Source organism: Monodelphis domestica, chromosome 4 (genome assembly GCF_027887165.1).
Source record: "Monodelphis domestica isolate mMonDom1 chromosome 4, mMonDom1.pri, whole genome shotgun sequence".
NCBI lineage: Eukaryota > Metazoa > Chordata > Mammalia > Didelphimorphia > Didelphidae > Monodelphis > Monodelphis domestica.
This window is the reverse complement of record NC_077230.1, coordinates 441,397,463-441,423,548: the sequence shown is the minus strand read 5'-3', so window position 1 is coordinate 441,423,548 and position 26,086 is coordinate 441,397,463. Positions and strand designations below refer to the sequence as shown.

The 26,086-nt window shown below is 39.6% G+C and overlaps 1 protein-coding gene across 2 annotated transcripts; it reads right to left on the bottom strand.

Annotated features, from left to right (window-relative positions):
* Positions 1–625: 625 nt before the first annotated feature.
* On the bottom strand, positions 626–21,133 carry LOC103101708 (zinc finger protein 883-like). 2 transcript variants are annotated; one of them, XM_016422674.2, is made up of 4 exons: positions 20,022–21,133; positions 11,374–11,500; positions 7,016–7,111; positions 626–6,053 (listed from the first exon to the last, which is right to left on the bottom strand). In XM_016422674.2, the coding sequence occupies exons 1-4, from the start codon at positions 20,052–20,054 to the stop codon at positions 4,429–4,431; spliced, it is 1,881 nt and encodes a 626-aa protein (XP_016278160.2). In that variant the 5' UTR covers positions 20,055–21,133; the 3' UTR covers positions 626–4,428. The 2 variants fall into 2 exon arrangements, with proteins under 2 accessions (XP_016278160.2, XP_016278161.2); XM_016422675.2 differs by having other exon boundaries at positions 20,889–21,132.
* Positions 21,134–26,086: the final 4,953 nt, after the last annotated feature.

Sequence of the window (26,086 nt, the reverse complement as noted above, 5' to 3'; positions counted from 1 at the left end):
ATGCTCTCTTTGGCACCCATTACATAGATTTGCCATCACTAGACTAGATGATGTGGGTGACTTCTCTAGGGGCACAGCTAGGAAGTGTCTGAGGCCAGAATTGAACCTAGCACATTTCTACACCTGTGTGCAAATTCAGCAAGATACCTAGGTGCCCCTCTTGTTACTCTCATTGTGGATTCCATAGAACGTCGATAGCCTCATATAGGATTTTAAATGTGATTAAAAATATAAGGGGGAATAAGTGGAAGCAATTCTGTGTAAGGTCATTTGAATGTTTTGTTAGGTTTCGAACTCATTGCTTAAGAAAAGGTGAAATGGGTGAAACCCTCCTAAAGATATGCAGTAGAAAAGGAGCTTCCATTATAAGTGAATGAAATCTTTTAATTAGGATGTTGAGCATGAACTAAATTTTTGAAAAGGTGAAAAAGTATAATTTGAAATAAATCATCCTTTCTCAGACCTATTAACCATATCTTAATAATATCAAGCATTGATTCTAATTTCTTTTATAAATCTACTTCTGAAGCATTGTTTCATCGTGAAGTTATCTCACTTATAATAGAGGGGTCTTTTGTGTGGGGAGAGAGGAGGGGGAAAGAATGGGGTCTTCCTCCCTCAAGGCCAGACAAAGGAGTACTTCATGTTAGTTGGAACCACCAGGTAGAAGGAGGGTGAATCTTTTTCCTCCTTCAGTCCTCCCTAGTTATGGCCCCTCAGTAAGCCTGCTGGTTCACTCCCCACTGCCAGGCTCTTTCTAAACAGCAAGTTTCTTTCTTCCAGCGGGAGAGATCACTTCTCTCTCCCCTCAGCTGTAACAGCCTTTCCCTCAGTCTGGAGTCAGTTGAAGTTTAGTAACAAGTTTATTCTAAACAGGAGTGGAGGGTGAGGTGGAGCAAGGCTGACAGAGGCAGGAGAAAGAAGGAAGGAGGGATCGCTGACTAACTAAACCTTCCCCTTTAGTGAGGTGACTGAGACTTGATGGCCCAAGCCCCTGAGGGGTTCAGAGTGCTGAACCCTGGCTTTTGGCACAGCACAGCAGGTGTCCCGAATCAAGGTGAGAGGAGGTGGGGGTGAGTCTTCTGGTGTACTTCCTTTCTGTTCAATTCTCTACCCACTCCTTGGTTTGGGAGGATTGTCATCAGTTCAGGGAAAGAAAAGGTTTCTTTGGATCAGGATCCAGCCAAAAGTGGACCTTCTCCTTGGCAGTCTCAAAATCAACTGCCCCTGCCTCGGTTGTTCCTTCCATGAGATTCCAAACCTCCACCTTCCCCCCATTGCTCCTGGAATCTTAGCAGTCTGTCCAGGCTTTTCTTCCATTTCAAAAGGTCTCTGGATTTTCACCTCTCACATGAATGGTGTCATCTTGATCCCAAGAGAATTACTTACCTTAATCCTATTCCTAGGCTCATCTATCTAGTCTATTTGCTATTTCCCCTTAATATCCCTCTCCCAAAATAAGAAATCTTAGCCTAACCTATTTATATACTATACTGAAACCTGTCTTCTGCCAAGATCTGGGTGGTGGGAAAGTGGGTTTAGGTTGCGTGTATGGTATAAGGGTTTTTAGTGCGATGTAACAAATTCTCTCTAGTTTTTAAGGTTTGTATCAGTATGTACAATGCTTGTCTCTGCAAAAACACAATGCAATAAGTAACTATTGAGTAACAGATACTTTCCTACACCTTATACCTCTAATGCGTATCTAACTGTAATACTTTTATAACCTCTAGATATATGCTATTCTTTTATCTTTTTAAAATATGGTTTATTCTGTCCGTGATGCTACCTCACTATGTTCTAGAATTTCCCTTTTCTCCTTAACTATCTGTCCCTGTCTGTTAAGGGTTCATATGTTAATTTTTTCCTCTTTTGGGTTAGTTTATTAGACTGTTAGTACTCTACATATGTAGCCGTGTTTCCTATACAAAATATCACATATGCATACAAATACATACATATCACATATATATGAATACATGTACATAGTCTGTGTTTTGAAGTCATCCAGACAGAAAAGATATTACCCTTTTTTGCCTGAATGAGTTCTGCCAGAGATTTCTTTACAAATGTACAATTTTCATGGGCTGTTCTTACGTACGAAGCAGTCCCTAGAGTCAGTGTGATTTTTGTGTTTTGTGTTGATGCATATACTTCCTACTGTTCTGGAAGTCCTCTTATTATGTTGCCTGATGAGCTAGATCATTTTCTTTCTTCTCATGCCAGATTAATGTGCACATGTGTGCGTTTCCCTAACTGTGGTGTTAATGTGTATGGCAGATAATCTTATGGAATCTATGGAATTTTCCAGCAAGGCTCAAAAAGCAGTTGGGGGAAAGGCAAGAGCTCTTCTCTTGGGCTCCTGGAGCTGAGAACTACCATTGGCTATAAAGACACACAAATTTCTCAATTCTTTTACCTGAGAAACAGAAGATCTTTTCTCTCAACTGCTGTCAATCTTTAGGATAAGGACTCTTTTTTTCCTCTTAGGGACTCCATAGCTTATTTCTCAAGAAGACTCCTTAGTTAAAACCCTCAAGATCTTTATAGGGAAAATAGCTAGGGATTTCCTTTTCCTCTTGTCTTCATTACCCTTCAACCCTTTATACCTAACTGAAATAGACATCTTGATTTTAATAGAAACTTGAATCAGATTCAATGTGTTAGGAGAGGACCTTCAAAAACCATTATTTCAACAAGGAGGCTGAGGGAAAATCTTACCCTTTTTGTCTAGTCAGACTGACTCCATTGGTCAACAGCTCAACTTGAGAGAAAGGGAGGGTCACCATATATTTATTCCCCAAAGAACTGAACTTTGGTTCCTCCGTTAAGTACCCCACCTATATAATTTCTATAAAATTATAATATCATATGATATGAAAAGTAACATTAAACTCTTTAATACATTGTTATACAATGTAACATTTTTAAAATGATGATATAATACAATATGTAATATAGCTTTATTGAATGTTACATGATGTTATGTACCCATGAAATATTTTATTGGCTATTTTTGAAAGAAAATTGAAGTAATTTGTTTAAAACTCCTTGTTTCCTGGTGAAATTCTTATTCACTTCTCCATTATTAGGACTCTAACTAGAGGGAAAGTAATTATCAGAGGGAGGAGTAATTACTACTTTCTTTTATTGTGCAACATTTTGATTTAATGAAGAATGAATGGAGTTATATCTCTGAAAATAATGATTTCTCAAAGGGGAAATGAGATTCCCTTAAGCAAAAAAATGTGTCTCCATCACCATCATCCCCAGAAAAGTGGGTGTCTGGCCTCTTGCTTATGAAGGGTGTTATTCTCCATTATTACATCATCGCAGGGGTGGGACTTCTGTTCACACCCATAAATCATCCAAATGCATCGTGAGTCTGACACCATGTATAGAATGGAATGAGCAGTAGGGCTCAGATCCCCATCCTTTGACATTTATTTCATGCATTCTTATTTTGTTTCTATGAGATCTATATATGACAACAAAAGAAGGAAACAAGGGCCAATTAACTAGAGTGGGTAAAAAACTGTGATAGATGAATGCTGACAAATAGTGAAGAATGACAAGCATTAGGATCTCAGAGAAAAAGTCTTTATCATTGTAACATTTTTTTGCACAGTAAGAAATTTGGGGTATTTAATGAGGGCTCCTCTTTGGGACCATATATAAAGTCTGGGCTCTAGCAAAAAGCCTTTTCTAGTTTTCTAAGTAATAGTGATCACCCTCATCCAGAAGAAAACATATACAGGTTGAGAACATTCATCAGGTTTTTCTGCACTATGAATCCTCTGACATGAAGTAAGAGATGATCTCTGGCTGAAAGCCTTCCTATAGGAAATCCATCTGGAACTGCTCTGTTCAGAAGACATCATCTCATATTGATGAAACTGGACTCTCCATTTCAATGTCTTTCTTCATAAATGAGAGGAATAAGATTTCAATCCAAAAGGAATTCTCAATTGGGAATAACATGACTGTTCCCGGAAGGCCTTACCACATTGATCATATTCTTATAGTTTCTCTGTAGTGCGGATTATTTCATGTTAAATAAATTAAAGTGGAAATTATAAGATCAGTATCATGCATGAGGTTTCTCTACAGTGAGGATTTTCTGAAATGAAACAACTATGGAACTTGATTCTATTCCAATGTGGATTCTCTGATGCCTAGCAACATGACTCTTCAGTGTGAAAGCTTTTCCACATTGCCTATATTTCTGAGGGTTCTTTCCAGTGTAGGTACTCTGATATACAGAAAGACATTTCCTCAGTGTGAAAGCCTTCCTTCACTGTTTGCATCCATAAAATTTCTCAGTGTGGATTCTCAGATGTTTAATAAGAGAGCCTTTCCACATTACATACATTCATAAGATTTCTCACTAGTGTGAACTCTCTGATGTTTACAAAGATGAGATCTAGTTCAAAAAGACTTTCCATGTGGTCTACATTCATAAGATTTCTTTCCAGTGTGGATTCTCTGATGAAAAATAAGAGAACCCTTGTGTTTGAAAGCCTTTCCACATTGTTTACATTCATAAGGTTTTTCTCCACTGTGGATTCTCTGATGTGAACCAAGAGAACCCTTCTTTGTAAAAGCCTTTCCACACTGTTTACATTCAAAAGGTTTCTCTCCAGTGTGGGTTCTCAGATGTACAATAAGAGAACCCTTCGCTGTAAAAGCCTTTCCACATTGTTTACATTCAAAAGGTTTCTCTCCAGTGTGGGTTCTCAGATGTAAAATGAGAGAACCCTTCTGTGTGAAAGCCTTTCCACATTGTTTACATTCATAAGGTTTCTCTCCAGTGTGGATTCTCTTATGTGCACCAAGAGAACCCTTCTCTGTAAAAGCCTTTCCACATTGTTTACATTCATGAGGTTTCTCTACAGTGTGGGTTCTCAGATGTACAATAAGAGAACCCTTCTCTGTAAAAGCCTTTCCACATTGTTTACATTCATGAGGTTTCTCTCCAGTGTGGGTTCTCAGATGTAAAATCAGTGAACCCTTCTGTATGAAAGCCTTTCTACATTGTTTACATTCATAAGGTTTCTTTCCAGTGTGGATTGTCTGATGTGAAACCAGTTGGCGCCTCCGAGTGAAAACCTTTCCACATTGAGTACATTCATAAGGTTTCTCTCCAGTGTGGATTCTTAGATGTAGACGAAGAGAGCCCTTCTCTGTGAAAGTCTTTCCACACTGTATACATTTATAAGGTTTCTCTCCAGTGTGGATTGTCTGATGTGAAGCAAGATACTTTCTCTGTGTGAAAGTCTTTCCACACTGTGTACATTCAAAAGGTTTCTCTCCAGTGTGGATTCTCTGATGTATAGCAAGACGGCTCCTCCGGGAGAAAGCCTTTCCACATTGTTTACATTCATAAGGTTTCTCTCCAGTGTGAATTCTAAAATGACTGGCAAGATGGCACTTCCAAGTGAATGTCTTTCCACACTGTTTACATTCATAAGGTTTCTCTCCAGAGTGGATTCTCTGATGTCTGATAAGGTTGGTACTAACTGTAAAAGCCTTTCCACATTGTGTACATTCATGAGGCTTCTTCTCTCCAGAGGGGCATATTTGATGAGAACCAAGCTCAGAGATTTGATGGCAAGGTCTCCCAACTTCATTATTCACAGTAAGCATCTTTATACATTTCGTTTTTGGATGGCTAATGAGGTCTAAACTCCAGTCAAAGGCCATTTCACCTAGGTTACCTTGATACATGAGCATTTCAGGAGGTTTCTCTGGCAACTTAGTAAATTCTACTTCTTCAGGAAAACATGTGCTGTATTCACTACCCTGAGAAGAGTCAAATCCTAAGTTCAATTTCATATGTTGATTTAGGACTGAATATTGGCTGAATTTCTCTGCAGTTTCACCAAATTCATAGTCACTCATTGGAATTTTATTTACCTTATTATCAGACTCACAGATTTCACTCACAATAAAGTCACAAGGACCCTTATTGATGAACTTCTGGGAGCGAGATCCTTCTATAAAAAAGCTCAGCTTGTTACACATCTCTTTCACTTCAAAATTAGTCTCTGCCTCTGAAGAAAACAAAGTATGATATAAACACAGAAGGAAAGCACACACACACACACAGAGAAATGTAAGTATTTTATTCCAAAGGAGACCAAAGGAGGTCAAAAGGAGTTTTCAAACTTAAGCAAAACCTGTCCTTTGATACACCATTTCATCATAACTGCAAGATGGATATTAGAAATATTTTCACATAAGAAAAGCAATGAAACCACTCAAACGAACTCAGATACAGGCAGGCTCAAGATTCTCATCACACTTTGCAATTCATGTCATAAGAATGCATGACTGACTAACCAACTTCCTTGCAGCTAAACTATAACTCAAATCATGAAACTGAGCATGCTTGTTCCACAGTATAGAATAGTCTTTCTCCATTGCCCTTTCTATCTTTCCTTTACAAGTCAATCTTTAGAGGGCAGCTGGGTAGCTCAGTGGATTGAGAGCCAGCCCGAAAGACAGTATGTCCTAGGTTCAAATATGACCTCAGATACTTCCCAGTGATGTGACTCTGAGCAAGTCACTTAACCCCCATTGCTTAGCCCTTCCCAATCTTCTGCCTTAGAACCAATACACAGTATTGATTCTCAGACTCAGGTAATCTGTGATTATTCTTTTATTTTTGTCTATCTCTGGTAACCTTCTAGATATTCTGTTCTCCTCATTTTTCAGGCTTGATCACATGGTCAATCTTGATAAATTTTATATGTTTAGCTGAGAATCTACCTCACTTATGCAGTAATTCTCAAAGTGGTATATAAGTTTTCTTTTTTCTCTACAGAGAAAAGATATTTCACCTTTTACTCCACCATGTTAACTATTTAGTCTCATACCCTATTCATCTCTCAGGTAATGAATAGCTTAATTCTGTGTTGGCCTGCCACCCACGAAAACTGGCACTCCCTTTACAACAATAGATAAAAGTATTTTGGGATAACAGCCGTCATGCACCTGCTTTCCCCTGACTCACCTGGACAAGAATCCCATTGGTCTTTTTGTTCTGGCAGCGATGGTGATTGCCCTTGCTGAAAACAGGTGCCAAATTTTTCTCTGGGAACTCTAACCCCTGGAGAAAAGGAAGAAGGAAGGGATCAGGAGAGAAAAATAAAAAATTGGATCCCCACAACAGAAAGAGGGCATGCAAGTAAAGGATACAGAATGGTTTTTGTTGTATTCACTGTTGGGACATTTCCAGGAAGGCAGAGATCAAAGAACACATTTGCAATCAGGAAATTCCATCTTGATTTACCTCTTGTAATAGAAGGATAGGAACATTACTTCACAATCTTCATTTTCTAGAATTTAAAGGTAAGTTAAGAAGTCAGAACTTAAGAGTAAATGGGTAAGTGGGTTCCCTTGGGCAAGTTATTGAACTTCTCTTCACCTCAGTTGCCTCAATTATGAATTGAAGACAATAAGAATATCAAACTCACAGGGATGTTGTGAAATTAATGACAATTATAAACTAGTTTACCTAGTACAGGACACAGAGAGGATATTTTAAAATGCTTATTTTCTTTTTATTCCTAACATCTGGCATGGAATTGGAGGGAAGAATAAAGGAAGATTAAGGTTAAATTTACTAGACCAGGCAGAATTAGGGGTTTTGAGCTGCAGTTTTAGACTTCTTTTTAAATTTTATTTCCATATTGTTTATTTTTATAATTGAACACAGAATAAATGGATCCGTTCACAAATCCATCAGCAGGACGTTAGGTTTAACAATTTTCCCACATTCCCTTCAACCTCTGTCACTTTTCTTTACTATTATCATATTGGCCAATCTCTTAGGGGTGAGGTAATATTTCAGAGTTCTTTTAATTTAGGACACTTCTTCATATAATTATTGATAGCTTTAATTTCTTCTTCTGAAAACTGTTTATTCAGAACCTTTCATCATTTGATAACTGAGGAATGGCTTGGAATTTCATAAATTTGACTTAGTTCTTCATACATTTGAGAAATGAATTTAGAGAAATCTGTTATAGAACAATTTTTTTTCCTGTTTGTTGTTCTTTGAATTCTGATTACATTGGTTTTGTTTCTACGAAAAAGTTTATATTTAATATTATTCATTTTATATCGTGCAATGTTCTCTATCTCATTTGGTCTTAAATTCTTCCCTTCACCATTGATCTGACAGGAAAACAACTTTATGTTCCCTGAGTTTACTTATAATATCATCCTGTATCTAAATCATAAGTCCATTTTGACCATATCTTGATAGAGGGGTGAGTTATTGGTGTACACTAATTTTTGCCAAAATTTCCAATTTTCCTAACAGCTGTTGCCAAAAGAGTGGGATCATATCCCCAAAGCAGGGATCTTTGGGTTAAACAATTAGATTTATGAGGCCATTTGCTCCCATCTATTCCATTGATATATCCTTCTTTTTCTTAGCTAGTACCCAGATTGTTTATATGATTATTTTTTATAATACGATTTTGATCTGGTGCTGCAAGAATACAATACTGCAAAATTTTTTAAAATATTAATTCCTTTAATATTCTTGATTATTTGTTCTCCCAGCTGAATTTCATTATTTTTCTACTTCTACAAGGTTTATTTGCTACTGTCATTGGTAAGTCTCTGAATAAATAAAATCTTCTAGGTAGAAATATTTTTTATAGAGCCTATATAAGCAATTAATGTTTTCCCAATTGCTTAGATTTGAATAAATTTGAGTGAAAAGTGTTTTGCTTACTTTAAAATGATTCCTGTGTTTGCCTTGGCAAATAGACTGCCAAGTATTTCATATTGTTTTGAGTTATTTTAAATGACATTCCTCTTACTAACACTTGCTGCTAGACTTTGTTGGAAATGTATAGAAATGCTGATGATTTATAAGGGCTTATACTGCATCAGGTAACTCTGCTAAAATTATTACATATTTCAACTAGTTTTTTTAGTTGTATAGCATTCTCCAAGTACAACATCCTATCATTAGCAGAGAGTAATAGTTTAGTTGTCTCACTGTTTACCTTCTTCAATTCTTTTTCTTCTCTCATTGCTAAATATTATATATTTGGGAAATTAAATCTTGGCCAGTTTTGTTATAAAATTGTTTTCCTACTTTGTTGCTTTCCTTCTAATTTTGGTTATATTGGTTTTGTTTGCACAAAACCTTTTTCATTATATACTATTCTATGTTAACCCATTTACAATTTCACTCTGTATATTTAAGTCATTTATAAGTACCCATTTTAAATTCATCTTGGTATAGGGCCTGAGATGTTGATCTAGACCCAATTTTTGTCACACTGTTTTCCAATTTATGTCCCAAAAGCTAGGATCCTTCAATTCATCAAATACTAATTCGCAGATGTCATCAACCCCTTTTCTATTCCATTAATCTACTTTTCTGTTTCTTAGCCAGGACCATATTGTTTTGATTAACACTGTTTTATAGTATAGTTTAAGATCTAGCACTTCTAGGCTACCATCCTTCACTTTTTTACCCCATCATTTCACTTGATATTTATCTTTTGTTCTTCCAGATGAACTTTGTTAGTTTTTTCTGGTTCTATAAAAACCTTTCTTGAAAGTTTGATAGGTAGAGCACTGAATAAGTAAATTAATTTGGGTAGGACTGTCATTATTATTATATTAGTCTATACTACCCATTAGGAATTAATGATTTTCCAACTATTTAGATCTAGTTTTAATAGTGTGAAAAGTGTTTTGTAGTCGTGTTCATATAATTCCTGTGTTTTGTGGGAAGGAAAACTAAACCAAGTTCTGGCCTTTCTGCCACTGAGTTGGAACCAGTAACAGTTGGAGTGTTAGAAAATATTGACAAGACTAACAGTTGGTGGGGGAAGGGGCAACTGGGAGTGGCAGATGGTCTTGTGATTCCCTCTCTTCCCTGGCCCTGGAACTGGAAGGAACCTCTCTCCCTGTCTCTGGTTACAAGTGCCTCTATTCCTGAATTTCCCAACTGTGTGGTCTACCTGGATCCCTGTGATCATATTCAGTGGAACAAAAGAACTGAAGGGAAGTAATTTGGACTGTAAGGCTGGTCTTTAGGATGTGAGCCTGAAGAGACAGGCCCAACTAACTCTGAAGGTCAGAACTTTTCTTCCTCTTGCTGTCTACTGCTAAGACTTTGAACTTAAGAAAACTAGAAAACATTAGCTTAGAAAGGAATAAAAGAAACCCTCCACCAGCCTGGGAGGCCTTGCTTCAGCTCAAAAGCTGAGAGATACTCAAACCTTGAAATCCCTCTTCCCTGATACCTCCCCAATCCAAACTAGTTATTAAAATTTATCTTTATTTAAATAAAAGCAGTCAGATAAGCAGTCTATTATTTCAGGGAACATAGAGGGAGCTGAACCTCAAGAAAGCTATTCAACTATAAATGGTCCTTTCTGGACCCCTACCTGGCGACCTTACTCTGGGGAGGTTTTCCCAGAGGAGGGTCCATGCTTACCTCCTCTGGGGTATCTGCAACGTCATTGTATAGAGAAGAAATCCCCTCGGGCTATCATAACTGGCCCATTTCTCAAAAATACCCTCTCTGCAGGGGGCATCTCTCTCCTTTTACTTCACCAGCAGTCATATTCCCTCTCTCCCTTCAACTCTTCCATTCCCTATTACAAAACCTTCAGTATCCCCGGTTCATCAATCCCACATTTTCCCAATAAATATTACAATTTGTCTTGGCAGATTGATTCCTAAATATTTTATATTATCTACAGCAATTTTAAATGCAGTTTCTTTTTAAACTACTACTACTTTTTGTTGGAAATATGCAGAAATGCTGAGGATTTGAATTTATTTTTTACCCTGCAACTTTGCTAAAGTTGTCAATAATTTCCACTAGCTTTTTAGTTGATTTTCTAGGACTCTTTAAGGATACAGTCAAATCATCTGCAAAGAATGATAGTCCCGATTAATACTCCTGAACAAAATATCCTTTCTAATCCCAAATGGGAAAGGGCTGCCTAGAGGGCTCCCTTCAATGTCCATCTTCAAGGAAAAGCTGCCTGGTTATTAACAGAATTTGACACAAAATTCAGGTCTCATTAGAGGCTGGACTAGATGAATTCTGTGATTAGCTTCAGAAATATAAATCTCTAACAGTGTTTTAAGTTTTCACCTGAAGCTACCTAAAACACAAGAGTAGCAAGAAAGAAAAGTACCAGCTTCCCATCACAGAATTCAAAGACTTTTTAAAAAGGAAAACACACAGAAGGAAAATCTTATGCAGAGATCAGAACTTTTGCTTTTCTAATTATTGGCAAAGTCATAAATTCCATCACATTTGTCATGGAATGAAGACATTCTCTTTCTGGCAGATTCAGAGTTCACAGAGGAAATCGTCCTTACCCACAGATTGTAGATTCTGCACATTCTCCACCATGACCTCTTTGTACAGCTCTTTCTGAGGATGATCCAACAGGCACCACTCCTCCTGGGTGAAGTCCACAACCACATCCCTCAATGTTATTGACCCCTATAGCAACAAGTCATGAGATTTAGAGCTGAACCTTAAGTATTCAACTAGTCTGGTCCTGATCAACCAAGTGCAGAAAACTAAAGCACACAAGTAATTTACCCCCAAAGTCATAGCCTTCAAGAATGTCAGAGCCAGCATTTATTCAGAGCACAATGGAATATTGACAAAGGTATTTTGTATCTGAAGTAATAATCATGTTGGATGAATAAAGACTGTAGATGTGTCTCACTCTGAAATGCTTTTCCCTGTGGAATTAGGGAGAGGGTATGTACTTTCTGTGGGATGTAAGAAATTCTCCAGAGAAGAGAGAAGGTAATGTGAAATTCCTCATTACAGGTATCAGAATTGATCTGGTAAATGTTAAGGTGAAAATCACCTTTAAAAGTTGTTATAATATTAAGTTATGGTCACCAAAGAATTTACTTATGAAATTCCTAAAATGAAACACTCAAGTCAGAATGGAGTTTATGGTGGTTTAATCACAATGGGAGTAAGAAAAGGGGAGAGAGGGAGATAAGGAGAGAGCAGAAAAGGGGAAAACATTAACTCAACCTTCTAGCTGAGCCAGAGGGAGTTTAGGCCCACAGGGCCAAGGTAGAGAAGAAAATCAGTCCTTGACTCATGTGACCGATCTCAAGGGAAGCTTTCTGCGGGCCTCCTCACTCCTCAAGCTCCTAGCAGGAACTGCTGCCTAACTCTGTCCATAGGAAGTGAGCGAATTCCAGAGGCTGTTCCCTATCTCATTTCCTGTGCCTCACAAGTGCCAATGGTGGCTCAAGCTTGGCTTAGGACAGCCCAGGTGAGCAGTCAGTTATTTCTGATTTGTCATTGACTAGCACATGCCCGTGTAGTGGGTGTGCACATTTTTTGGGTGCTAGACCAAGCAAGATGGAGATTTTAAAATTCCCATAAGAACATTTGTATGTAATTTTTGAGAAGCTAGCAAGTACTGCATGGCCTTGGGGGAAATATTACCAGTGACTAATGTAAACCTTAAAATTTCTTAGAAGATCAAGAATGAACTTTGGATGTGATTGATTGGACTGAATTTTGATTGAACATTTATTGTAACTGTACACATTTATGCCAAAAGGGACTGCCCCTAATTTGGCTTTCTGTCAATGCGCCTAGCAAACATTGGTTTTGCTTTCTTTTCTTTTCTATTTCCTCTCTCACTATTCTAATTTCTCTTAGAAAATTGAATATTGTGTATATCTTTAGTTAGAAGTGAATTTAGAACTACAAAATGATTATGTTAAATGATCAATGGGGAGACTAGTCTCCCAATGATCATCAGGGGGGATTGTAAACCTTAAAATTTCTTAGACTTATAAATGTTGGAAACTTCACCATTGGGAAATTTCATACTTGGAAAATTTCTTACTGATAGTCTATTGGAATGGGAACCCCATTGGCATAGGAGGTTCCTTCTCCTCCTTTCTTAAGATTACTTTAGGACAGAAACCTTTTGCTGAACAATGGAAAGGGCTTTGACCTATGCTTAAGCACAGAACAGGAATTTCTTTGAGTCATGATTGATTTTAGAATTGATACAATAGAGATACTTGGAATGACAGAATCAGGTCTTGGAAAATACAATTTCCACCCCACTCAGTCCTAACAGGATTTAGGAAGGGCTGCAGCATAGATCAAAATTTAATTATTTGAGAATATGACCTCCAACAGACATGTGCAAAGCCACAAGACCTCTGGGTGGTCCTGGGTTAAGCTAGAGCTACCATTGGCACAGGGAAATTGATGGACAGTGATTGGTAGATGTGAGAACTGAGGGGAGGGAACTTGGATGGTTTCCTTAAAGAGAGAGGGGTCTGAGGACTGAGGGGGGTGGTTGGAGAGTTTGGGCTCTGGTGTGGTTGGAGAGGTGCTCTGAGAAGCTTGCTCTGAAGGAAGCTGGAGGTGGGGGCCGCTGAGACTGTTTCTCCATTTTGGTCACATGAGTAAGAGGGAATGATCTCTTTTCTTTGCCCCAGCTATCTAAGGGCTTGGGCCCTTTGGCCCAGCCTAAACAGAAGGGGTATTTAAGCCCTATTCCCTTCTCTCCCCTTTCTCTCTCCCTCTCTCTCTCTATCTCTAATTCCTTTCTTCCTCCTGTCTGTAATTAAACTCTATAAAAGGTTGACGGCTGACTTGAGTTTTCATTTAGGAATTACATAGCTGAATTCCTTGGCGATCTTAAATTAATATATATCAGTCTTTTAAAAGTGATTTCCTTGTCACACTAATGAGGAGAAAACAAAGAAAAATTCTCTACTGAATTTCCTAAAAGGCTGAAATACTCTTATCTAGATGAAAGCATAAAGAGGATTCCATAGTTATATATTGGATGAGATTCTGATTCAAGCTAAAGTGAAGAAGAGTCTCCTATTATATTCAGTTTAGAAAAAACATTAGGTAAGATATACCTTAGCCAAAACATCCTGTCTTTGCTTTATGATGAATGTCATTTTATATTTAGTTATATAGAAAGAACAGTAATTATAATGGGGAAAGGAGGGATTCTTCACCTTTTAAAAAGAGAATATTTTATAACTGGGGCTGGGGATTGAGCTCACTCTCACAAAAGACATTGACAGCATAAAGCCTAAAATTCTCAAGAGGCATAATTTCTTCTTCTTAAATTAATTTATTAATCAACTGCTTGTTGAATTTGGTCAGTTGACACTCTCCACAACATAAAAGAACAAAAAAAAATTTCTCTCTCCCAGATATATATATATATATATATCCCTGGTGACCTGACTACTCAGTCAACCTCTTATATTCATAAATAACCACTGCAGGTCCTGGTGCATACAAGGAAGGTGTCTGTCCAAGCTTTCCCCAGCCTTCTGGCTGGCCTAGCATATCTCAAAATTGGTCCAAGTTCACCCTGGATGGCCAGTCCTACCTTATTTAGTTTAGGAAAAAAAGGGAGGTTCCACCTAATTTCATAATCTGGGGCTAAGGGCACAACAAAATTGATATTTTGGACATTGCACGGTTAAAGAGAAATTTATTCCACAAAAATATTAAATTCCACATTAATATTTTAAAAGTTTATACATGAAAAACAAAGGATCTAAGCCTAGCCTTGTAACTATGGAAACCTGGGGATTAAAGGTCAAGAGAAGAAGTTAAGAGGAAGACTGAGGAATAACTGACAAGTCAGTGGCCAGATCTAATAATAATATGCTACTTAGTGGGACTCTTCTATTTTTCCATTTTTCTCCACAGAAAACCAGGCTGAACTTACTACTAGATGCTCTTCCCTTTTATCCTTTCCTGATCCATTCCCTTTGTTTCACCCTGGAATGACCCTGGCACACCCAGGGGAAGAATAATGGGAGGAAAGGCTGAAAGTTTCCATTCATGGGAAGATACAATTCCCCACCTAAAACCCTACAGGGGCCATTCCATTATCCTCTGAACCCACCTGAGGGCGATTCCACTCCCCTGCAATGGCTTTGTCCAACCCTATGGCTGCACTATGTAGACCCCTTCCTGTCTTGAGAGGAATGGGTCTGGGCTGAAATTCTCTGGGTCAGAACCAGCATTACCTCTCACACAAGAAAACTCTCCCACAACAGTAGCAGGGGCAAAGAGTACTCTCTGGAGCCAGGTCTGAGAGGGAGAATTGCTCCTGACCAATCTGAAGATCAGATTCAAAAAGATCAGGTGGAAGGAGCAGCAATAACCACTAGCAGGGGTAGTAAAAGGCCATCATTCAGAAATAATCTAGAACAAGAAGGTAGAAAGATCTCAGCCCCAAAGAAAAGCAGAGAGAGTGTCCAGCTGACCTGAAGAGATCACACAAAAACTATCTAGGCATCTTCAGAGTTTCATCATTTCATGATTTATGACAACTAGAAGCTTCCCAAAGCATTGTGGTCCAGAAAGGTTACTGTGACCTAAATAGTGTGATGGTTCTGGAGGACTAAATACATTTTCTGATCTCAACCTTGTACTCAACTTATGACTTTGTCTCAAACATCACTGCATGTTTCTGAACATCCTTTGTGCCTTCTGCCTGGTCAGTGACTTGTGCTAATTATCAGTGAAAAACCCATAAAACCTATTATGGTATGTCTATATGACACCTTTGCTCCAGGCTGGGGGTGGTGACAGCTCTAGCTTTCATTTACCACAATTAAAGGTTTGGACCTTCAGCTCAGAATTATAGCCAAGACATTTCTTTATTTCACAGTTTATCAATATGATGTGATTAAAGGAAGAATTCAGGATTCTTAGATCGCTTTGGAATAAATTCCAGGGATTTGCAAGAGCTTTTCTTTTAGAGGTTCTGTTTTCTGACTTCTCATTAAAGATCTCCTCTGAGCTGAAGTATGCCCCACCTCTTAAGAGGTGACTCTTTTTATAGGCTATTATGTCAACTCCTGTCATGTCAGGGATATTGCAGTTCCTATTTTTTTCAGTATAATTCCTAATGAGTCACGTGCAGGGTCATAGAAAGGGGTCCACAGGGGTAGTTTTGTGACTCCACCAGAGTTCAGTTTGTTGAACCTGAGTCTTGTCTGCAGTTGAGTCGTCTTCTCAGAAGGGAAAATCTGTGTTAGTCTACTAGACCGGACCATATCTAAGTGGCTGAAGGGATTGTTATTCATGATCTCTAGAAGGAATTTACCTTTGAGGGAAGTCTAAAGTTGTTCATTTGATACAATTGCCTCACAGTACCTCAAACACAGTCTGTAAATTTCACATTATTCTTAAGGAAACTAGTTATTCCAGACCCGGGTCTAGGAGATCAGGACCAGAGACTGTCCCTGTACCATCCCTGGGATTGTGGGACAACACAGGGATTCCCCAGTGACAGAGGGTGACATACTGGAGGATGGATGAATAAATGACAGTGATTGTGCCTGTCTGTCTGGAACCTGGGCCTGCACATTGTGGAAGAGAGAACTTCACAATGCATGCAAGACAGAAAGCTGGAGACAGAAGCTCTCAGTCAAGTGACAATTCCTTTTGGAATGTTATCGGGAAAGCAGTTGGAGATAAGCCAAAGGATGAACTGGTCTGAGAGGCTTTTGGACTGAGCATTTTGGCTGCTGGTGGCTGCTGGTGGAGACCCTGAAGCTTCTGCTGAAAGACTTATGTTGGCTAGTTGAGGCTACCTGGTTAATTATCTGGCAGAGAAGAAGAAAGCCAGTTGCCCTCATCTCTTTGACTGACTCTGTGTCAAAATTATGGCAGATCTGCCATACCCTCAATATTCTCCAATCTTAGACTCCCTGTAGAGAATAGGGAAAACCACATCCCTCTTGCCTTGTTCTTCATCCTTTCCTGTCTCTCCAATAAACCTTTACTTGAGAAAAGAAAAGAGTATCTTCTCCACATCTCATAGTTCACACTGAGTGAACTGCAGAAAGGGGAGGGGAAGGTGAAAGGCTTCTGAGGAGGGGAGGAAGGGAGATTGAAAGGGGGAAGGATGTGAGACATAAAGGGAGGAGGGTAGGGAAACCTTGATCCATTAGTCAGTAACTATCAATCAATATACACCCGTAGAATTACTATCTATTACAACATTCAGGCAGGGGCTAATAAGGCCCTGGAAAATCCTCAGAACACATTATATATATAGGGGCAGATGGGGCTGACACTTGAGCTCAAACTGAGGGTAAGCAGTGATAATACCCCTGGAGGCTGGGAAAGACAGAAGTCCCAGTTCTCCTGGATGTCACCTTAGGAGAGCTCAGCCAGGTCTGGAGAATTATACCTAGATATCGAGTACCATTAACAATAGACTCTGATAAAGGATCCCATTTCACTCATGACATCCTGAAAAGAGTCTATTAAAATCTAGGAATTACACCAAAATATCATGTGACTTATCATCCACAAAGTTCAGGGCAAGTGGAATATGTAAATAAGGAATAATGTGGAGAAGATGTGTGATAAAAATCATCTCAAATGGCCAGAGATTCTTCCCATAGGTTTGTTTTCCCTATGTAGGAGGCCAAGAGCAGATTTACATATATCATCTTATGAAATGCTCTTTGGACATGCTCCACTACAAGGAAAAACATGTAAGACAGTCTATACATCTCTCTTAGGAGGAGATTGCCAACTTGCTTCTTACTTAAGTGCTTCACAACAAAGACTAAAAAAATTACATGATATGGGAGTATTAATTCAAACTGGTCCTTTGGATTATTCTCTTCATAATTTTGAACCAGGAGATAAGGCATATGTAAAACATTTTGCTATAACTTCAGCAACGCAGAAAATTTGGTTAGGTCATTATGCTATTTTGTTAGTTTTTCCACCCTGAGTAAAAGTTTCGGGTAGAGATTCCTGGTATCATTGTTCACATATAAAATTAGCACATGGTATAAATAATGGAAATGTAGAAATCATTGAAGAAGAAGAAAATGAAGAAGAGATTGCAGAAAGATAGACCCATCAGTCAAATTGAGTCTATAGTCAAAAAGATTAGTAAGCAGAGGATAGAAGTGCAGAAGAAGATATAAGAGGACAATGCAGATGAAGAGTAGAATTCAGGAATTAATGGATATTGTTAAAAGACTGAAAATTTATATATTTAAAAGACTGTGTGGGGGGCAGCTAGGTAGCTCAGTGGCTTGAGAGTCAGGCCTAGAGACAGGAGGTCCTAGGTTCAAATCTGGCCTCAGACACTTCCCAGTTTGTGACCCTGGGCAAGTCACTTGACCCCCATTGCCTAGCCCTTACCACTCTTCTGCCTTGGAGCCAATACACAGTATAGACTCCAAGAGGGAAGGTGAGGGCTTAAATAAACAAACAAATAAATAGATAAATGAGTAAGAGACTGTGTGAAATTTGCAATGAAGAGGATTACAGGATAAATGGAATAATGAATTTATACTTTGGGGTAATGTATTATAGTAAATAATAACATAGCATTTATTCACATTCAAACAGAAATATATTTACTACTGTGGAATTGAAGAGGTGAGAGAAAAGAAAGAAACATCCAAAGTAGGGGTATGTATGTAGCATACAACGGTAACATCACTCTTACATAACAGTAACACTGACATTAAAATAGCAAAACAAATGACATAGCAAAGTAGCAACATAATAAAACACAAAAACAAAACATAAAAATGGTTAGGTTACATTGAATCACTAGAGTTGAACAATGTATAGTTAGGGTACTAATACTGTTATGATTAGCTATAGATATGTTATTTACTAACTAAATGTAGTTACATACTTAGATTTAGTTTTGGTATAGAAATTTAGTTAAGGGAAATATTTTGAAGATAGAGATTAGTTAGGTAAAATTAAGTAATATGAGAATATTAGATACTGAATTGTACTACATCATAGATTACACAACACAAATAACATGACATCACATATCAAACAAAATTGTAAATACATATCTAAATATATGTAAAGAGGTCATAATAGGATTGTAAATTAATTGTATTATGGTATATGTCTATATGGAAATGATGTGTGAATATGAAGCATACATAAGTGTATATATGTGCATATGTACAGTATACATGGATATATTGTAGGTATGTACTCTATATATGTAAATTATGTACATAGCTCACTAATATTTATTGTTACACATATTTGCATAAGTTTAATGTTTGGTTTCATTTTTTCATTGTAAATCTTATGTAATATTTTGTTTATTGTCATTTTCAAAAACTGTTCTCCAAGTTTAATGTTAATGTACTGCAATAGTAGTACAATGTTCTTTATTAAGTTATAAGAGTATTTTTCAGATTGATGTTAGCATGGAAGCCATGTTCATCTTTTGTTTGATATTATTTGCTGATTTGATTTTGCTTCTGTTTGACTTTTGTATTTGTTCACTATTTAATACCTTTTCCTTTTTCCTTATTACAATTCCCTAGAATAGGTTAGTGATAGTGAGAGTAAAATAGTTCCGTGCAGGTTCTTTGTTATTTTGGGCAGATTTCTTACTTTAGGTAATTGGTAAGTATTTTACATTGTGCACAAATTCAAAAATAGCCTTTCCAACAAAAGGGGGGATATGATGAAGGATGAAACGTTTGCAAAAACTGAGATGCAAACCTTAGAGAATGACTGACAGAAGAAGCATGTGATGAAGGGTCACGTGGGAACCTGAGGGATCTGGGAGAAGATTCTATCTCCCAAGGGTCCCTCTCCTGAATGATCTGAGATTGAGGCTGGAAGAGGATTTTCTCCTGTGATCAATAGAGGAATTGGGATTTCTGGATCTCTTCTGATGGCAGTATCAGTAAGGAGACCTCTGGACCTACTTGGACATCTCTCACCTTAAGATCCAGGCCCTATTTCATTGGACTCCTGGGGCGAGATTTGGACATTGGGAGGTTAATGATTATTTTAGTAATAGAGTTTAGATAGTTAATATATATTGGTTTTTAAATTAAGTATAAGTTTATTCCTAAACCCTTATTCCTTACTACCCTTCACAATGAATCTAAATGTATTTATAGGTTCCCTCTTCTTTCCTTACCCCAAATCCTAACATAACAGGATGGACCCCACTCACCTGGGAAGGGAACCTCAGGGTCCCGGGGGCCATTCCTTCTGGCTCCGGGGTCTCTGTTCCAGACAGACTGTGGTTCTTCAAGGGATGGGAGCCCCAAGGTGGGCAGACTTCCGCTTTGTACAGCTGCGGAGACTCAGGGTTCAGAGGGGCTCCCAGGTCCTTCTCTGGCCTCACACAGGAAGCCTCAGGCTTGAAAATACCTTGGACTGGCCAGGAAGAAGCCTCCCACCCTCTCGGGCGCCATCTTTGCCTTCACTCAATTCAGAAATTGCATTGGCTGGAAGGGGTGCATTGAGGGAACTCCTTGGAGCTGAGGTTACTGGGGAGTGGGGTCAAGGGGGGGGCACTGCAGGGGAAGACTGGCACCAGGTGAGGGCTGGGGAGATCGTAGTGGCTTTGCTTCAGTGCCCGCGATCCGAGCCTGATGGCATGTGGGCACAGGCATCCCCCGCAGCCCCATGACTCACGCAGGCTTCTCCCCTGGGTTGGTTCTAACTTGAGAGTCCCCTTTGGGGAAGGGCCCGGACCAGCCCCCGCAACCCCTCCCCCAGCTGCCTCCCGGTTCCGGTGCGGGCGGGGCGTTCTCTCCTCTGGGCCCGGGCAAAGCCCCGGCAAGGCTCGGGTTCCAGACAGAGCCGCCCCGCCGGACACCGGCACTTCTGTGTTTGTCCCTTTGGGGTAATCCTTTAAAGCGATGGATAGACACGGACACACGTGAGACACGGACCCAGAGATACATCACACTCGCCCCACCACACTCACTGACACTCCCAAACACCGCCCTGCCGCACCTCTACGGTGCCCAGGTGGGGAAGCTCCGCGTCTCTCCCCACCGCCTCCTTCCCCCACAATCCCGGGCTCAGTTACCCACAACGCGGCCACCCGCGTCTTCTCTCTCCCTAGGACGCAAAGAGCAGAAAGTCTCCTCTGCCAGAGAAGGGAGCCCCGGCCGCGCCTAAGCACTGCTTCACTCCAGTTCCCTAAAGCTCCCTAAAGCAAGGTCCAGGAACCAGGAAGGAGCACTCTGGGAGCGGAGACAGCCCTAGTGACGTTCCCAGCATGCCTTGGGACGGCCACAGAGGGAGGTGCCAAGACGTCAGAGAAGTCATTACACAGGTATTCTGGGAAATGTAGTCCTTTGTGCACGCCCTAGATTTGGAGCCAGGGGAGGTGAGGGGCCATACACGAATTGTTCCCCAGCCTGGTAGCTGCAGCCTTCTTCCCCCCGCTCCATTTTCCCTTCCAGTCCCGCCCTGCACCTTCTTCTTTAGACTGGAAGCTGCTTCAGACTACAGCCTGGCACAGAGCAGGTGTTTAATAAATGTTGATTGATCACTGACTGGATCTGTGATCCCCAAGCCTGGGGAGGTGCTGGGATCTCCCCTTCTCACAGAGGAGGAAACTGAGTGTCAACATGGAATCTAGAAGCCCTAAAGTGGTAGCCTAGTAAGATCCGATGAACCCCAACGTGTAGGACTAGCTTGTAAATTGGAGACCCCAAAGCTGGGATTTGTTCCCTGTCCCCTGTGAAGCCCCCCTGAAGGGAGTCTCAGGCTGGCAGTCTCAGACTGAATCATGGACCCTACAGTAAGTGACAATCCCAGTTAGGTGGGGCTAAGCAGATGCCAAGTCCTCCTTTTGTCTCAGCTGGTCTTCCCCAGTGAACCAGAGACTCTTTCCAAGAAGACCCCCTCCTGGGCAGGGACCACCCTGGTGAGTCTCCACTGTAAGCAGCTCCTTCACACAGCTTCTGGCCAGGATTCCTTTCACAAGCTGGATTGTATCCTGTCAGTATAATTGGAACCCTCCAGTTTCCTGGTAGCCAGAATCCTGTCCATCATCTTCTCCTGCACCCCCGGGGGCTGCTGGAATGGGTTGTCTGTGGCCCCAGGAGAATCTCTGTAATCCTAGAAAAATTTCATTATTAAATTCTTTGATCAGCTGATTGCTCAATTCCAAGAATGAATTTCAAATATAACTTGGCAAAGGAAAAAGCCGAAGGTTAACTTACTGCTGTCTCCACTTAAGTTAGGCTTTTAAATGAAACTCAAGAACTCTGGCATACTTTAAAGGTATGACTGATACCATGGCTGGGTTTATACCCCAAAGAGAAAATAAGGGAAAACACTTGGACAAAAATATTGATAGGCTCGACCTTTGTTGTGGAAAAAATTGGAAAATGAGGGGCTGCTGTATGATTGGGGAATGGCTGAACAAATTGTGGTATCTGTTGGTGATGGAATATTATTGTGCTCAAAGGAATAGTGAACTGGAGGGATTCCATGTGAACTGGAAAGACCTCCAGGAAATGATGCAGAGTGAAAGGAAAAGAACCAGGAGAACAATATAAACAGACTGACACACTGTGGCATAATTGAACCTAATGGACTTCTCTACTGGCAACAAGGCAATGACACATCCAGGACAGTCCAGAGGGACTCTAGAGAAAGAACACCATTCACATCCAGAGGAGGAACTGTGGGAGCAGAAACACAGAAGAAAAACAACTACTTGATCACATGGGTTGCTACTGATAGGATTGAGGATGTAGACCCTAAAGGATCACCCTAGTGTAAATATTAATATTATGGAAATAGGTCTTGATTGTTAAATTTGCTGTTTGAATAATATTGTAGTTGGTCATCAGGGATTTAATTACTGAATCACAATTGGATTACTGAACTCAGAATGGATTTTTTGGTAATTTATTTTACAATAAAGAGGGGAGATATTAAGGAAGAAAGAAGGAGAAGAAAAAGAGAGAGAGAGAGCTGCTCTGGCCTTCTTTTGAACCAGGCAGTTCAGAGGTCCCTGCCAAGGGAAAGGAGTCTCAAGATTATGGGTCTTTCCAGTGGCTGGTGACTCAAAAAAGGCCAAGGGAAAGGAAGTCAGCCTTGGACTCACCAGTAAGCCAAGGAAAAGGTGTCACCAGGAAATAGGTTCAGTCAGCACTCTTCTGAATGAATTATTCTCCATTCCAACAGAACTGCCAGTAGAACTATAGCAGAACTCTCTCTCACAGGATCTTCTACTCCAAGTGAGAGTTCCAAGTTGAACTCCAAGAAGATGTTAGTCCTTCATGCCCTTGTCCCTCGCTTTTAAAGACCTTTCTTCTTGGGGCATTTCCCTTAATCTTTACATCTACCAATCACAGCCAACACTTTGTTCTAGGACCACCCAGAAGGCAGTCATTAGATTCTGATTCTTCACCCATGCCTTCACACATGGAACATAGATATCCCATTCAGTGTGTGAGATGGGTGGCACCTTTTTTGGTTAAATTTAAAATAAGCAGATCTCCATACTTTTAAGTACCTTGTTTATACTAATGTGGATAAAAATCTAAAAATAGATAAGGGATTATAATTTAATCTTCACAATCAAGGAAAAGCTAAATATCTTCATTGTCACAATCAGGGGAAAGCCAAATCCAATTTTCACATGATCAATGACACATGCAAAACCCAGTGGAATTGCCTTTCAGGTATGGGGGGTTGGGGGTGGAGGAGGAAGAGGGGAGGGAAAGAACATGAAGTTTGTAACCATGGGAAGATATCCTAAATTAATTAAAAATTTCCAAGTTTTGAAAAATAATAATAATAAAGCTAAAGAAACAAACAAATGAATAAACAAATAAATGAAATATATGGCTATATTGAAAGTTTGAGGTTAGGAGGATTAAAGGAGAAGAAATATAAAACATGCCCACCAGCTTGGATGTGGTCCCATGCTTTGGACTGGCAAAGTATTTCCACTTGTTGATGCCCCAACCAAGGGATTGGGAATAAAACCCCCCCAAAGGTGGGCACCCAGAAAAGAACCCCTTCTTGCAGGTAGGTCCCAAATGGAGCATTGCCAGTTCCACCAGAGTTGCCAATTGTTGAGAAATTCTTTTTCACAACTACAGGTACACAAATGTTAAGCAAAATATCGAAGCCATGTAGAAAGAGGTCTATATTGAGTGTGTTGTGTGTGTGGGTAATCCCACAACAGAACTGGACCCCTTGTCATACCAAAGGACCCCAAACACTGAGAGACCTTCCTTTATTCCCCAAAGAATTAGACAAATTTTATACCAGTACAAAAATAGTACAAAATAGTCAAAGCCCTAAAAGAATAAAGAACCCAGAAGCAATATTAATTGGTTCGGTCAGCTAGGAAGACTCCTTATTTGGAAAAAGAAATCTTTTGACCATCACTTAAGAATGACTTGATAGAAATGGAGGAAGCAGGGATGCCTGGCCTAAGAGTGGGTAGACATGTGTGGTAGGAGGTTCTGAACTAAAAGGTCAGGCATCCTAAGGTAGAATGGATCACAAGGTAGGGTGCCTGATAGAGCAACACTGAAGGGTGGGGATGGCACTAAGGCCTGGCAAGAGCATTTATTTCCTTCCTCCAAAACCTTAATAGTTATACCAGAATATTCACCAAAGCCTGCTACAATCATGCCTTGTGCTAACTAAAACACAGGGAAAGATTAGTTTAGGGAAATTTGAAGTTAGAGATAGATTAGGGACAAAATGATATTATATTTTATGAATTCAGTTTAAAAGAAATATAATTACCTTGGGAGCTAATACAGTTTATAAGAGTTGAAAGGTGGTGGTAGGAGTGTATGGGGTGCTCAGGGAGGAGTATTATCTTTGGTATGGAGGGCTTGTCGTGCCCTCCTAGGGCAGCTCTTCAGCCTCTGACCCTCACCTGACACCCAGCTCTCACTTGTGGCTCCTAGTAGCTGCTAGCATGTGGCAGCGGCCACACCCCGGGCAATGGCTTTAACAAGCCGGCTAAACCTTGTGAGGGTAGCCATCAGGTCATCGTGGACCCCTGGTGAACCAGGGCTTTGCTCACCCAGCGACTGCTTCGGCAGAACAGGTGGAAGAAACCAACAAGAAAGTTCAATGGCGTTGAAAGGTAGAAAAAGAAAAATGTTAGGTTTCATTATGATGGGAAGATTTAGTTTGTTACAGAAATATGGTATACTGTGAATCCATAGCTTCTGTTCAAAATACTTCTGTATTTGAATTTATTTCTTCTACCCTTCCACTTAAACCCTAAGTCTTAGCATAGAATTTAAAGAGATTAGGATATTGAGAATAGATTAGGATTTGTTGTTTTGGAGGTTGGTGGAATATTTAGGATAGTATATTTCATAAAATATATATTAGTTAATCTCTAAGGTAAGTACTGAACTCTAGTACAGAAGTCTGGTTGACTTTGTACAAACACAGAAATGGGGGATTTGTATAAGAGAGAAAGACCAGAAGCAATGAAAAACTTGAATTTTGAAGAAATGTCTCAGAAGAACAGAGGGAACCGAAGCTGACACTGGGGGATGGTATGGAATTTTCCAGCCAGGCTCAAAAAGCAGTTGGGGGAAAGGCAGGAGCTCTTCTCTTGGGCTCCTGGAGCTGAGAACTACCATTGGCTATGAAGATGCACAAATCTCTCAATTCTTTTACCTGAGAAATAGAAGATCTTTTCTCTCAACTAGTGTCATTCTTTAGGATAAAGACTCTCTTTTTTCCCTTAGGGACTGTAGAGCTTATTTCTAAAGAAGACTCCCTGGTTAAAACCCTCAAGATCTTTATAGGGAAAATAGCTAGGGATTTCCTTTTCCTCTTGTCTTCATTACCCTTCAACCCTTTATATCTAACTGATATAGACATCTTGATTTTAATAAAAACCTGAATAATATTCAATGTGTTAGGAGAGGACCTTCAAAAACCATTATTTCAAGAAGGAGGCTGAGGGAAAATCTTACTTACCCTTTTCATCTAGTCAGATTGACTCCACTGGTCAACAGCTCAACTTGGGGGAAGTGGAGGAAGTGTCACTGTATATTTATTTCCCAAAGAGCTGAACTTTGGTTCCTCCTTTAAGTACCCCACTAATACAATTTCTATAAAACTATAATATCATATGATTTGACAAGTAATATTGAACTCTGTAATACATTATGATACAATATAAATTCTTAAATGATGATATAATACAAGGTATAATATTGCTTCCTTTGTTACATGATGTTATGTACCTATGAAATATTTGATCAGAGAAATTTG

What these genes read in the sequence shown, in the direction of transcription:
- LOC103101708 (XM_016422674.2), bottom strand. Translation starts at nt 20,054, where the DNA reads ATGGCCCCCGGGACCCTGAGGTTCCCTTCCCAG. An exon ending in GCAGAATCTACAATCTGTGG is followed by an intron (nt 7,112 to 11,373) that starts GTAAGGACGATT and finishes CCTTTTCTCCAG; the next exon opens with GGGTTAGAGTTCCCAGAGAA. An exon ending in CCAATGGGATTCTTGTCCAG is followed by an intron (nt 6,054 to 7,015) that starts GTGAGTCAGGGG and finishes TGTTTTCTTCAG; the next exon opens with AGGCAGAGACTAATTTTGAA.